General features: G+C 39.8%; 1 protein-coding gene across 1 annotated transcript in view; it reads left to right on the forward strand.

Annotated features, from left to right (window-relative positions):
• LOC108438350 (fibrinogen C domain containing 1) overlaps nucleotides 1-15,934 on the forward strand; it is a 102,523-nt gene that overhangs the window by 62,326 nt on the left and 24,263 nt on the right. Inside the window, exon 5 of the mRNA XM_017716091.2 lies at nucleotides 3,068-3,164. Coding sequence (XP_017571580.1) covers nucleotides 3,068-3,164 — 97 coding nt within the window. The remainder of the gene's footprint in view (nucleotides 1-3,067; nucleotides 3,165-15,934) is intronic.

The following is a 15,934-nucleotide window of genomic DNA, read 5'->3' on the forward strand; positions in this document are numbered from 1 at the left end:
ACTCAACTAGAAGAATATTGCGCAGAGATATTAGCCTGGGAAATTGGAGCTCTCATTTCCAACACTGCAGAACATAAATTCAGGTACATCACTTTCCATTTAGTTATGAGCTCTGTAAATGATTTGCTCCTGTGCTCTTCTCTTCCTAATGGGATTGCATATTCACCAGTGTGATGGCAATGACAAGCAAGTTCACATTCTACATTGCAGTACAATGGTCCTGTCAAAATGAGCGTTCTGAAATAAAGCAATATACTCCTTGTTCAAAGAGAGATAAACATAACTGCTGACGTGAAGAAAAGCAAGGATTGTCCCTTGTTTTTGGATATTTAACACAATTCTTATCTTCTTCATATTTCATACTTTCCCCACATTGCCAGAAGCTAAAGGAGTGGTGCTAATAGGAGGGAAGTTCAGCCTTTAGAGCAATTATTCATTCCCACCCTCTCAAAGGAGTTTTTTTTTTATTAACCCTGCTGCCTCTGGCTGCTCTGTCTGCCACCACAAATCAAAAAGTACTTAATTAACAGATAACTGGGCAAGTTGACTCTTCGCTTCCAGCTGGTGGCTGGGGCCGTACAGATCGGAGCTGAAGGCTGTGGAGCCGTTAAACTCATTGTACGCGCACTTGCTATGCTGTACACACGTCCAAAGCTGGGCTTTCTACAGCGATCGTGCTGTCTAATAACAGTTTGTAGCATGTGGAACAAGGTCATCCCTCTGTGTTATGCCTGCAGACAAAGTGGGCCATCGTGCATGGCAAAGCGGAGTAATCTGGTGCTGAGGCTCATCTGGGCTGAAGGACTAGTGTCTGCTATTGTGTGCTCTGTTGGCAGTGGACATTCATTATCACTGGAGAAATTGCTTTGGGGACACACTGTGTGAAGACAGGCTCAACCGAAACAGATGTATGGCGGGCACGAAGGGAGATGGAGGGAGCACACATCACACATTTACCCCCACTAGATCTAATGCTATTATAACATACTTCTCTTTTTCTGTGCACCAAGCATATGGGACTATGCAGTCAGCATTTTTGCTGCAAAGTTATTACAAGTGCCTCATAGCCATACCCATCAATCACACCAAATTTCTCATCTATCTACCTCAGGAGTGCCCAGAGATATGCCAGTCCAAAATGTAGAATTTTTTTTTTTTTTTCATTTACAATATAAATGCTTTTTAGATTGAGGCCAGCACACATGACGGCATCCTGGTGAGCATATTCATATCATTCTTATGAAATATTAATTGAAACACGAGAATTTCCCTGTGCTTTAATTACCCATTTTATACTCTAGGTACAATAAAGATTTAGAGCACTTGCCGCTGAAAGGTGACTCGGCGAGCAGTTACAGAGATTATGGTGAATAATTAAAATCTCTTTGGTTGTTTTGTGGATTGAAGAAGGAAAGAGAGAGGGGATTTATTCAGAGTCGAGCCTTAGCCATTAATTTTTGAATGCGGCCCAAAGCACCTGCATGGAGCGCTGGCATGTTTTATTGAGAGAATTGCTGTGTTTTCCAAGATCTCATGCCCAAAAGGTCCAGCTCACAGACCTCCCTGTAGAATATGGGTTATATGCTACACATCCTTGCAAATAAACTCGCCTTCAGTTACCCAGAGCTAAACGACCCTAATGAGCTCCTGCCGAGGTGCAGACAGATTGAACTTTCAGAGGCTTTATTTTGAAATGTATGCCAGGTGACAAGGAGGCAACAGATCCCTGACACCACGCACACAAGAAGACAATGTCATTATTTCTAATTCAGGCCGGAGGATGTTTCTCCATCAGTGTGGATTCATTCTTGTCTAGTTTGGGGAGGAAGAGGAGTGGCGTGTGGGAAGTGTCCCCTGGGGTGTTTGCGCCTGTGTGTGTGCCTGTATAAGTGTGTGTGTGTGTTCTCTTCTTGGCAAGAGCTGCTGAGCGCATGAGGAGGGCGCTGTTCTTGGCTCATTTACATTGATGGCCAGGCTTTGCCTTTGCTGGCATTTTCAGCAGCCATTGATCCACTGCCTGCCTGATTAATCTTCTATAACGGGATCAGCAGTCAATTAGTGTCTGAATTTCACTTTGAATTCCTTCCATGCCTCACCTTCCCACCGTTTCTCTGCAAGGGCTGGGAACTTTCCACACTCACTGTTTATCATTTATAGAACAAATGCCAAATCTTTGCCATCACTATATTCAGATGTTTTCCCATTTTTGCTTCTTTAGTTAAGTAGAGTCACACCAGAGTGGCTATAATATCACATAACTAGAGTTCTCTCAGTTACACTTCACTGTAGGGCAGTGTTCATAAGGCTGCATAGGCCCTTCATCACACCTGTTGCCTGATTGGTGTAAGTACTCATCCTTTTTAAGGGAACTTGAAGTTAAATATGCCATTTTCTGCATGATTTCTATTCATTTGCTGTTTAACATATTACAATCTACATATAAAACTGTTCAATTCAGCAAATGAACAGGTATTATATAGAAGTGTTTTCTCTTTAGACAACGGTGCTTATTTTCACTTTAGAAAATCAACAAAACATGAAATTTTACCAGGGGCGCTCACACTTTTGCATACGACTGTGTGGCACAGACAGAGGGCACACCTGAAGGCGAGTGAGGATCTGAGCTAGCTAACACAAGGTTGGATCAGTTTTCTGAGGATTCAGCGGATTGGAGAGAGGAACAGGAGAGAGGGCTGATGGAGGATAATGACAGATGGTGCTTTGGTCTGCTCTCCACATAATGGTCAGGTGAGGTCTGAGTGTTAGACAGGGGAGCTGGATGCCTACTCAGTTTTATTCAAGTTAAATACTGCTCAAATAAACATCAGCAATCTCACCATCTAATGTCAATTATTGTCTCAGTGTCTTGGGGGGCTGCTAAAATGTCCCATAATGGGAGTATTATGTTTCTGTGGCTGCTTATTTTTTTATTTTTTGTGTGTTGTTTATTGCTCTGATGATCTCTCTCTTTCTCTCTCTATATATATATCATGTCGCTCCGAGTGCACCCCTCTTGAGATCAGAGTTGTAATATTTTACAGACTTTTTTCTGATGTCTGTTTCCCAGGTGATCCAGCGTAGAGAGGACGGCTCCGTAAACTTCTACAGGGACTGGGCTGCTTATCGAGAGGGCTTCGGCAAGATCACAGGGGAACACTGGCTCGGTAAGCTCTCCTTTCAGCCTAGCAAGCAAGAAATACTATTCAGAGCTGTTTGAAGTACAGAGAAGACCAAGGTAGCTTCAGTCTAGCTGCAAGTATCAGAGTTGTGTGTGGACAGCTGGCAAGCATTATCAAAATCAGGCTTTCACAATTAAGGGCTATAACTGTCACTCAAATTTTGTGCATTTTTGGGCACTAAATACAGCCCTTGTCATTTAAATTCATGTCTTTGAGGATGATGTTTTGCATTTAAAAATGCTTCTTATATGTGAGAAAGCCAGAGTAGCAGCTATTCTTGAGTAAATGGAGAAATTATTGCTGTCCTCACAAATAACTGTTGATGATAAGTGTAATTCTCTGAAGAGAGATTAACTGCAATTAGTGTCCTTGATTTGCCGTAAAGACACACAAAAGCTTGCTGAGTAGATTTTCCATCTCCCCACTGGGCAGCTAACTGTATTTTGATGTTGATAATTGCTCCAAATTCATACCTGCCGACATTCGCCTGGGAGAATTACCCTGATTTTCAAGTCACTGAAAAATACATTTAAAAGCATCTTTTAAAACAACAAGAATGAGCAGTGTCATACATGTGACTTATTTCAATTTCACCTCAATTACAAATATTAGTTCCATAGAACTACATTGATTCCATGACATATCCAGACGTCTTACGATGAAATCCCCCAGAGGAGACTTTCATTGCTCAAATGTTGCTGTCATTCTCTTAAAATTCCTTGGGGGGAAGTAGCGTTAGACAAAAAGGAGACAAAGGATTCTTCTGGACCAGATAAAAATGATAATAGTTACTCACAATATCAAAACTGTTTGCTTTGGTTGACAGATGGTTGAGCTTCTGTCTCTAGTTTAGCTGCAGATAAACATGACTGTTATTATCTCTGTATATCTGAGCACAACGTGTGACTTTGAGATCTCTATTAAAACTCACGCGACATGAGATTACTGAGGTCTTTTGCTCTGGAGAGAAGTCTCAGTTGTCTTTCTATCTGATCTCATTGTTGTTTATGAGGAAGAACAGAGATATTAAGGAGAATAGAGGTGAACAATATGGCAAAAATGTAACATGATATTTAAAGACATTTTCTTGATACAGAATTCATATCATAGCATTTTGTGATATAAGCATTCTGAGGTTTGATACGTTAAAACCGACACAAAGCAGCTGTGCCACATTTGAAAAATACTACTAAAAACTGTGGACTACATTTATGTTAAAGAGGGGCTATTTTTGCTCCTTGTCGTTACAGTAATTTACTGTAAATTATTTTGATGCAGTCATATGCTGTCATCAAAGTAAAGGAAGATACAAATGAAGGGAAGACCTCTCTCAAAACTGCTGACTTTGCTAATGGTGACTTAAAGCCAGTGGGACCATGATGCCTTTTGCATAATTCCAACTAGGTTCTTCTAGCATTGATTCACCATTAGGAACAGTGGCAGTTTTGAGTAAATTTTTTTTTAATTCTGCAGTGGCAGTGAACGGGGTAGGGGCAAGTGTAGATTGCTGCAAGGGGAAGGTAATGAACATAGTCTTCCATAGGGTCCACTGAGGCAAATGCCATCGCTGATCTGTCCAGTTGCTTTTGATACTGGACTGGTGGTGTGTCTTCTCAGCTTTTCACATATACCCAGCATGTATAAAAACATATCTCTGTGTTGTTTTTTGTCTCTGACACATAACTGGAGGAAGAAAAAAGCATGGTATGGTGTGTTTTTGTGGGCGTGCAGGCTCGCATGCGTGCATGGGATGGACGGTTACTCTCAGACGCCTCCAACATAAACAAGATAAATGGCATTTTCTTTTATTTACTGCAAGGTTGCTTCTACTTCATCAACAGCAGAAGATGGGAAGAGTCTCTCGCAGTGACAGGGTTGATGTGCGCTGGGTCTTAGCTGCTTCTGCCTGACACCACTATTTCAGGGACAGAGTTGTTGTCTTATTCTGCACAGGCAGCGCCACATGCGAGAGCCACGGTCTGTCGTGGACCGTCTGTGTGTGTGTATGTTTGTGTGGTTTTTTTTTGTTTGCTTTTTTTTAAGACTAAGGCAAGATAATCCGGAGTGACAGGCCTGTCAGGGAGTGACATCTCCCTGAGATTGATGGGCTCCATGAGAGGAGACGAGAGGAGGCTAACGTCCCTTTCTTGCTCCTGCTGCGGCTGGAAATGACTTTTCCCTTGGCCTGCTTATTCCAGCTCCTGCGCTGTAAGTAAAACTGGCCTGTAGCACTGCCTCGGAGACTGAGCGACGACATGGTGCTTGTGTTGGTGGCCACAGGTGCCAGTCCTTGTGGGAATGCTCAGGAAAAGCACTCGTCTCTGGGGTGAAGAGGCTGATGGCCCTGCCTGATGGTAGAGTTGAGCTCCAGAATGCCACCACCGTCAATGAAAATGAGCCTAAACCTCCCACGCACTGTAATCAATAAGAGACACAAGGTAGCTGAGAACAATTAACCTCTGGGGCCAGAAAGATGAGCTGGAGAAGCAAAAAAGAAAAAAAGAAAAACATCAACAATACACAGCCATCAGGAAGAGGTGACAAAGAGATCGCAGGGGCCGCAGCCCCCTCAGCAAGACAATCTTCCACAGAGACAAAGAGAGAGAGAGAGAGAGACAGAGAGAGAGAGAGAGAGCGATAGCTCAACTCTGAAAAAATAGGACAAAAAACACTGTTCAGGATGACAGCACAGCTTGAAGTTTCACAGTGTTGCAGAAACTCTGCCACTACTCATAGCGAATATTCAAATGGGGATCGTTTTAGTGTGCGCATTAGCAATCATCAGGAAATACACAAATGCTCAGAAATGTAAGTTGAATATTGGGGGGGAGATATGAATATTAATGGGAGTGTATATTTGTGTCATCAAAGGGGAAGGTTTGAATTACCATACCATAATTCCATAATTTTCTTTTGTAGCGTATTATCATATCCATTCAAAATCAACCTAGCAGAACACTATAAATAAATTTTGCCTTTTATCAGTAATTTTGAAATAATTCACAGGATATGGTTATAATAAGTCATTCCTACTCCTTCAGCACCCTCCTAGATATTTACACAGTGTGCTAATACAAAGCTCAAGTGCTCATCAAAAGCTCTCTCTCACTCTCCCTCTCTCTCTCTCTTTCTTGCTCTCTCAAGTACCCTCACAAACCGTTCACAAACATACACTGTTTCATGAATCCAGGGGGGTGAGAGGGATTGAAAAGCCTAGCTTCTTGGCTTTGTTAGAATCCCATTTATGAGCTCTTCTTCTTTAGTGGTGTGCTCTGGTATATGATGACCAGCCCTAAAAAAGACGACCTTAAACTTTATCCCGCCGGATCCTGTCTAGGAAGAAGAAAAGAATGTTCTCAATCGCGTTAACCTGATCCTGGACGCGTCCCCAGAGCCGTCACGCTGCACTGCTGAAATCCAGCCCAGTCCTGCATCAGCACAACCCCAGAACCTTAATCCATAATCTCACTGATTCAGACCTGCACTCGCTCCCTGACAAACCCATCGACGAGGTCAGAGGTCGGCACTGTGCTCTGGTCAGAACATAGTTGACCCTTCCGTTGCCTTGTTCTAGGTGTGGAGCTTCATCCAGGAAAGGAGCTATATGGTATCAGGTTCTGTAAAGGGTTTATAGTGCAGTGCTTTCGTAGCAGTGATGAAAGTGTCATTGAGGAGGCCACATCAGAGCCGTTATGCTGAAATGTTGGTGCAGTAATGACACCGGCAGCGCACGCTGATGCTTCTCATCGTATTGAGCTGGAGCTGAGAGGTGATGCCTCATTGCTCATTAGCGACTATGCTGATTTCCAATACAGTCTCATCAGTAGCACTCTCACATTCCCTAAGGTATTAAAACAACAGCTTTCAACGGTGCCGTTTGATTATGCACTGTGATCGTGCTGTTTTACTGCAAAATTTGGAATGTTCAAAGTGCCCCAGTTGTGGGTCCTATATAGATAAGTAAACTTTAATTTGAGGGAAATCAGAAAGAGTCTTGAGAACAAGTAAAATATTAGCATTTGAAATCATGATTAAAAGTCTTCCTTCCTCCAAACTCTATCATGAACTTCAGATTTAGTAGTACCTTTCACTCTCATTCAGTCATTCCAGTGGTCATTACACTTTGTAGCCTAGTTACACTCAATCTAAGCACAATCTTAGCACTAATTAATATACTACAACTACATTAATGATGGACCCTCATTTTTTCTTTATTGGGCTCAAATAAAGCAGGTTGCTGCAAGTAATACAGCACAGACCTTCTAATTTTTTGCATTGCCAGAGAGAAAGATTGCACATCTTGTCCTTCAGGTTTTACCTATTATGAAGTTTAGCTTTCTTGTCTATTGTTTAAGTTCATGGTTGCATCACAAGCCTCTGTGGAAATTATGTGAGTGCTTTCACTGAAGAATAAAGGTTCTGCAAAGTGTGCCCCAAAAGACCGGACTGGTGTCTGTTGAGGTGAACAGGAAAGCATGATTAAAGTGACTTAAAAGAAAACTCTTGATACTCGCACATTAATAGCTGATGTCTAAGTGATTCAAAAAGTTTTTTTATATTAATAATGAATTATTTGACATCCCTAATTAATTCGCTGGGTGAGAATTTCATGCTTATTTTTGTAGACACATATAAAGGATGTATTTAGATTAAATTGCACAGCCAATAGGCACTACTCAAAGTGTGTTTTATGTGTGTGGGAGGAGTCTGTTTATAGAAAATCACATCTTCCAGTGTACAGTGAATGCTGTGCAGTTTTGTGCAGTTCTCTTCAAGACCCTCCTTCATCCTTATTTTCCTTGTGATGCATTTGTGCTTTCTACTCCTTCTTCATTCCTTAAATTTTTTAAGGCAACATGGTAATGAAACATGAAGAGGAGCTTGATTGTGTTACATGAGGTAAAGGCTTTGGAGAGGAACAGATGATGGGCATGGGGCTGAGATGGCAGACGGTGTGATTTAATTATTATTATCAGTCCAATATCAGAATTTTCACCCATAATTTTTCCACCCAACAGGTATAGGGATGCCCTGTTTTATCTTGTATATGGATTGACAAAGAAGTTCACTTGTGCTGGACATTTCCTTTTTTTCATTCTTTTCTCACTGAAATGGGTAGAATGCCCCTGCTACAACCCCAATTCCAATGAAGTTGGGACGTTGTGTAAAACATAAATAAAAACAGAATACGATGATTTGCAAATCCTTTTCAACCTACATTCAATTGAATACACTACAAAGACAAGATATTTAATGTTCAAACGGATAAACTTTATTGTTTTTTGCAAATATTCACTCATTTTGAATTTGATGAAAAAAAATCCAAATAATAATAATAATTTTTACTTACATAGCACTTTTCATACCGGTGGCTGTGCATAGTGCTTTACAGACAAGTGATAAAGTGAGAACAGTATTACGTTATATTATAAGTATTAATGTAGAATCTTATTAGAAAATGACAGATCAAATTAAAGGGTAAATAACATGAGACGTAGTTTTAATTAAATGCTGTTAAAGAGATACATTTTTAGATGTTCTTAAAAGTGAGCACTGAGCTTGACTGTCTAATAACAGGTGAATTGAGTTTCACAGTTTACAAGTCTCTCTTGTTCTGTTTTCTCTATTTACAGAAGGTGTTTGCAGAAGCTCAGTATCTACAGATCTAAGATAAACATAAACAAACATAAACAGACACTCTGTGATGTTAGTGGTGCTTTAACGTCATTCAGAGCCTTAAAAACTAGTAGCAGAACTTAAAAATCTATTCTGAGTGATACAGGCAGCCAGTGCAGTTCACAGGAGTGATGTGATCTCTCTTTTTTGTTTTTGTTAGGATGCGCGCTGCTGCATTTTGTACGAGTGGTAAGGGATGTATAGTTTTCTTAGGAAGTCCAATAAGAAGATCATTACAGTGATCAACTCTGGCTGTAACAAATGCATGAGGTTTCTCTGCATCACTCTCAGACAGAAAAGGCCGAATTTTGCAACGTTTCTCAAATGAAAAAAGGCTGCTTTAGTGACTGCGTTTACATGCGGGACAAAAGATCACACCCAGGTTTTGCACTTCAGGTCTGGTATATGAGGCTAAAGTACCAAGTTTCTCATAAAGCAGCTCTCTCTGAGTTTTTGCACCAACAATCAGTATTTCTTTTTTATGATTTAGTTGTAGAAAACTTTGCAGCATCCATAAATACATGAGGAATGCCTGACATACAGCTGGTCTGTCTGCCTACAGAGTCTTGATCATCAGAATGAATGGAAATGTATAACTAAATAATCCTGTAAATATGTGTTGCATGTGCAGAGAGGAAAGGAAAAACAGTTCTGTTAGCCAACAATAGGGTTTTGCTAGTTAGCTTGGTGTGCCTGTGTTATTGATTATGTTAAAAGGGCACAGACTAGAGGAATGTGGAGCTGCTTTCAGAGGAAGCATTCCCTTGTTTGCTTTTGGCAATCCAGTGTCAAAGTTTAACAAGATGTCCCCAGATGGGTATTCTCATTACAAGAGCACATCTAGTCCTAACATTACTTTTATCTTCCATTGTAAACAGATCTGGAAGCCTAAATAATGCAAAATAATATCAAATATTTCTATAATAATATAGACATTTACAAAAAAAACACACTGCATTTATGTGGATTATAGATCTGTTTTAAAATACAGGAAAAAGCAAAATATTGGTTATTATTGTTGGTATTGTCCACAACAAGGTGTTCATTTTAAGTTAGTGTATTGGTCTATAAATTCCATATTGGCCCATCCTAATGTGAAAATGATTTTAATGTGTTCCCCACCTGGGGCATAGCTATACCTTTTAAAATGGGGTGGCCAGGTAAAACCCAAAGATTTTATTGGGGTGACACACTGATAGGAAAAAACAAAAAACACAATGTTGCTATATTAAATTAAACATAAAAGGTGATTTATTTTTCTGTGTACATAATTAAATCTGTCTGCTATTTCAGCATGAATAAAATAGTATCAGTACATTTAATGCCAGAAGTAAGCTAAAAGACTAAGCTGTGTTGAAGTAGCGTGAAACATTGATGTATTTTAGTCATTTATAAGGAAATGATGTGTTACAATCAAGTATTACATTCAATTTAAGAATAATGAATAATGAAGAATACTTTTTTTCAGTGCAGTGTTAACTTTAAGAAAACCATTTCATATAGACAGACCACACAAGTTATTCATTTAGGCTGCTCTCTTTACAAGCGATACAATTATTATAGACAGCTAGCAAGACAGCACTGTATAAGATAATCTACAACAGATGCATGTGTTTAACTGTAAAAAGTAATCAGTTACAATAATAAAGAGTTATATCTGAATGATAGTGATAGAGTGATAGTTAATTCATCGTATTATCACATAGCTTACTTCATAATGTAGCTCACAGAGCAGCACTGCTGATGGGACCCTGCACCTGCATCTTTGCTGCAGATTTTCACCATCAAGCACAATTGATGCTTTATTTTAGAAGGCTGACTGATGATGGTTGACTGTCTTACCTTCCATAACTGAGCAGAAATGTAGGCAATGGGTGGCCAGAGTTGGCCAGTACCACCCTATAATGAACCTTCTGGCCACACCTTGGCTCGGTCTCTGCCCCCCACATTCTGAATATCGCAGACTATGGATATCGTCGACTTCTGTGCAAGTACGAAATGTTCAGACCAGCATTGTGCAGATTTGGGGTCTTGAGAAATCAGGGTGTGAGGTGTAAAGTGCTTCTACACATTTTTTCTCCCGCTGCCCTGCTAAAGTTACTGCACTTCCACTCCAGCACATACTGCTGACTCCAGTAATATTGTAATCTGTTATTCTTTACAGTCTTTCTCTCTCTTTCTCTTGCGTTCTCTCACTTTCCTACTGCCTTTGTTTTTTTTTCCTCTTGTCCTGCTGATTTCAGTGAGTTCTTCACTGATCCAAGCTCTCCCATGTCTGACCAAGTACATTTTCAAAAAGTGGGTTAAAAAGATGGCGTCTCCTCTGGGGTGTTCTTCTACTGCCCGCTGATTCATTATGCTACAGAGAGCTTCAGTTAAGACACTGCTGTGCATCCTATTAGCCGTGCCAGCCTCAAAATGAGCCGTACTGCCACGGGAGCCCACCACGGCCCACGGTCTGTCTCTGCTGTTGGCTGCGTGATCCGTTGCTCTGGTGTTATTGCTTTATGTGCTTCTTATATAAGCACTGAACTATAAACTGTCATGAGAGACAGAGAAATAGCCCTCGGTTGAATTTATCTTGGAATGTAGGTCTAAGTCGATTAAACACGATTACTTAATTTAAAAAAATATTTGATTAAAATGGACCTTTTTTGATGATTCAGTGACAATTAGTGGACAGTTGTTAATGGCTCTTTTACCATTTTTCTGCTGGCCTTTCTCACAGTTCGAAACAGAGCTTGATTGGCACATTGATGTCTGCATTTTTTGCCACATTATTATAATTTTTTTTGTAGAGCCATGAACTGTTCAAAATATTCATTGTGATTAATTGCGTTACTTTGTGTAGTTAATCATGATTATTTGCAGTTGTTTTATTTGCTCAAATCTGACACTAATGATGTTTTTTTAATGGATTTAAAAGCAATGCTTTTATAATATATGTATAATATGACAAAATAAGCTTCACTTAAATGTCTTTGTTATGTGCAATGTGAACATACATATCGCTGTTGTCAGAACAAAACCTTATATCTCCATTTTTGTTGATTTTCAGTTTTTGGCATAATTTGATAATACATGTTGGCCTTTATACTGAGTGTGAATTTCATTAAGGACAGTCCATAATAATTGGCCAAAAATGAATTGGAAAAAATTCTGGTTCCATTAACTTACATTAAAACTAATGTATGTTTTTACCTTCTCAGGTAAAGCTACCATTCTGGAGATCCGAGGTTTTGTTCCAACAACAGTGATATATACAGTACTGTGCAAAAGTCTTAGGCACCCAAGACACATTTTCAAAATCGATTTATTTTTGTAATATGTGAGGAAGCCCGTTATTATATGTAGATAAAAAGCAACTCCTGGTTTGACCAATCAGTGCTTCGGTAAATTGAGCTCATGATGTAATTGATGATATTAACAAGTCTCTGTGGCAGCTGTGAAGGTGTGAAGGAGAAACATGGACCCAAGAAGTTCTTGTTATTTTTTATTGTTTTCATGTTTATTTGAATTATGAATATGACTTTATTCTAATGTATATTATGATAAACTCACTGCTGAGGTAAATTGTTTAAAAATTAGCTTAGATGCCTAAAACTTTGACACAGTACTGTATGTGTTCATATGACGAAACATTCCAGTTTTCCTCACTGATGTCCAGTAATAGCAACAGTGACGACATGATGTAATTCCTCCATGTTTGCCTCCATCATGCTGTTACTGAACGTTGTTTGAAGTGAAACTGTAGTTGTCCACTTTATTATTGCTTTTGTTAGTTTGTTGCTTGTTAATTTATCTATAGTTCTCCAATGAGCCTTGTCCAGCATAGTCAGAATTACTTATATTTCCAGCATCGGCAGTGTGTTTTGTTTGTAAATGAAATACCAGACTCGGCGTATTTCAGTGATAAAATATTTACAGCAATTCGCAACGTATTTCAGTGATTAAAAAAAATACCAGCAATGGGAAATAACTAGTTTTATCAAGACAGCTGTCAAAGGAACTTGCCATTTAAAAGCTGTTTGAAAGGACTACAGTTGCGAGGTTTGTGATAGCAGCATACAGCGTGAGCAGTTTGGATTCAGGGTGGAATTGTGGAAGTGTCAGGAAGCATCAAACTATGAAAGCATGTTAAAGGTGTTAACAAATAAGTGACGTTAATCATTTGTTGTATTAATAGAGTTATTTTTTAAATAAAATATTCCTTGTTAGCCTTCTATAGTAAGTAGTTCTGGTAACACCCTATAAGAATCTTTTCTTTCAGTTTCATGTCATCATTGCGCACTTACTTATATCCTCAAGAGAAAGTGACAGATTGTGACACAGTTATATGTTCTAGACCCTGTGTTTTCGCAGCATCAGATATGCCAGAGCAGACAGTGAGTTCTCATGCCAGAGCTTGTGCACGCTCTTTTTCAGCTCCCACATGTCTTTGTTTCCTGCTGAAACACATGGCTTGGTCTTGCTCCCTCGCTTTCTCCGTCTTCTCCCTGCTACTCTGCCCAAATCTACCGGAGTTGTGTGACACAGATTCTGCTGACAAGCATATTACCTACTCACTGTACATCTCTTCTTCCCTTCCTCCCTTTCTGTCTCTCTTTGTTCCTTCCCCCCTCCCTCTGTCCTAGTCTCTGCACCCCCCTCTGTCAACCCCTGTGTATATGTGTAGTGAGTGTGAGTGTTTGTGAAGCTTTGTGTTATGACACTTCTATTGTTTACTTTCAGAAAATGCAGCAGCCAGCTACAGAATGACCTCCTTAATATTTCACAGCCCAAAAGTTTCAAAGAACTGGTACAATCCGCGGACACTCTCTATTGTATAGAGCCACAAGTGTGATGTTTCTGCCAGAATGTGTTAATACAGAATGAATATTTTAGGAAGCTAAAGTACAGTTCGTGTCGTTGTTAGCTGAATCACAGCAGGGAGGAAAAAGCCATTGAATCTCTCTAGTGGAGAAGAGACTGACATTTCAAGATGAAACATAGCAACGGCTCGGCTATATTTTATTTATTTTTGCTCGGTTTAGAAGACATTTCCCACTGCAGGCCTCTTCCTTATAAAGGTAGCATCTTGAATCCGCCAACACATTTTGGTCACTTTTTAAATGAGTGCAGCATCATTGTTCTCCACCCACAGTGGCCAGTAATTGCTGAACGACATCACACAGCTGTAGAATGAATGAAACACATGATGCTTTTCATTGTGAATGCTCAACATATTTGCACGTTTTACTTTTGTCTTAGGGATCACTTTCACATGCCACTTTCCATTTTCACTGGCTGGGCTGTACTCTCTGTTGGCTAATGTATCGCTTAACAGAGAGGAAGAACAGGGGACTGCCATCATATGCTTGCAGTAAATGTTGTCAGTTTACAGCTTCAGGGAATCCTGTTCTCAACTCTAGTATGCAAAAGTAGTACACACACACATCTTCTACGCCGCTTATTCTCCTGGGTCATGGGGGAGCTGGAGCCTATCCCAGCAGTCATTGGGTGGAAGGCAGGATACTCCATCTCAAAGCACACAGCATATATATTCACTCTCACAATCACACACACATTCACACCTAGGGGCAATTTAGCATGTCCGATCGGCCTGACTGCATGTCTTTGGACTTTGGGAAGAAACCGGAATACCCAGAGGAAACCCACGCACACGCGGAGAACATGCAAACTCCTGCTAGAGTAATAGATTAATAAAAATGAACTTTCATCCTGCTACAGTGTTATGATTACACAATAGCTGACTGGATAAGGAGATATTTGGTGAGGCAAAACTTAATTTTGCCTCACACGACTTCAAGACCCATCATTAGTTGACAGAATATGGATCCCTTCCTTCTTGGCTTTGCTTATGTCTGCAAACATCCAGTAGGGGGAGTTCTTGATGATTTTACTCATTGGTAAAACAGCAAAGATGAAACACAGCGCTTGGATTTCACATCTTTTATTACCCTCTATTAAGATGAGCAGCACTATATTTTAGCAAAAACATCCCAAACTAAAATTTCTATTTGCATAAATTGTTTTTTTCTGTTTTTCGGGCCACAAGTTTTGTGATTAAAGCCTTTTGTGATCAGGTGCTACAAAATACAGGTAGATGCTGCTTCTTCAGCACAAACTAGCTTGCTTCAGTGTTCCGATCCTCTCCAGCCCTGGGATCGTAATTTAGTGCATCTTTACATTTGAAAAAAGATTAATTAATCAAGTATCTTGATTAATTGTTACTCAATTCTAAGATGAACGACAAAAGTGGAGATGTGTACGATCCCAATTAGTGTGTGGAAGAGTGCATTACCAAACTAGAAAAGAGCTTTTGCTGAAGTTGGAAATCGTTAAACCAAACATTTTTTAATTTCAGTTTAAGTTAGCATCAATAGCTATGGTGAGTGAGTTAGCTGCCAGCCAACGCTGGAGAAGTCAACCAACATGGGACACCCCTTATACCAAGGGACATTTCGCACACTGGGGAAAATGCTGTTATAGTAAGCCTGCGTTTATGAAAAACCAAATGTCGGTACAACTCCCACGCGTTACATACTGTGCTGACCTTCTGAGTATTCAAAAAATATTAAACATTAACTACTTAAATATTGACTTTAATTATAAATTGCTCGAATATTGACATATTTATGTATATGGCAAACTGGTGGGAGGGAATGTGTTCACACCAGTGCCAGACCAGTGTAAATGCACTTTAAGAAGTTTGCATCCTTTCTCTGGGGGCTTAGCTTGAATCCCAATGATGCCACAGCAGTCCATGATAGTGCACCTGGGGTTGCTGTGAGGTTTAATGTGTTCATATCAATCAGTATCCAGTCTTTGCAGTCTGTCAGCTCAGCGCTCTCAAAATGAATGCAACTGCCCTACATCATTGTGTGAGCAGCAGTTTCAATACAGTTAACATCTTGGAGGAAGCACTTGCTTGCTTTCATGCTTTCTGATTGGTTGGTATATCATGACAAGTGGAGATCAAGCAGCATGAGGTTTAGAAAATACTAATCATGGGGAGATAATTGGGTAAAAATAATAATAAATAGTGAATTCGCACCTCAGCAGGCAGTTATACACAC

The sequence above is a fragment of the Pygocentrus nattereri genome, chromosome 28, assembly GCF_015220715.1.
Source record: "Pygocentrus nattereri isolate fPygNat1 chromosome 28, fPygNat1.pri, whole genome shotgun sequence".
In the NCBI taxonomy this organism is placed as follows: domain Eukaryota; kingdom Metazoa; phylum Chordata; class Actinopteri; order Characiformes; family Serrasalmidae; genus Pygocentrus; species Pygocentrus nattereri.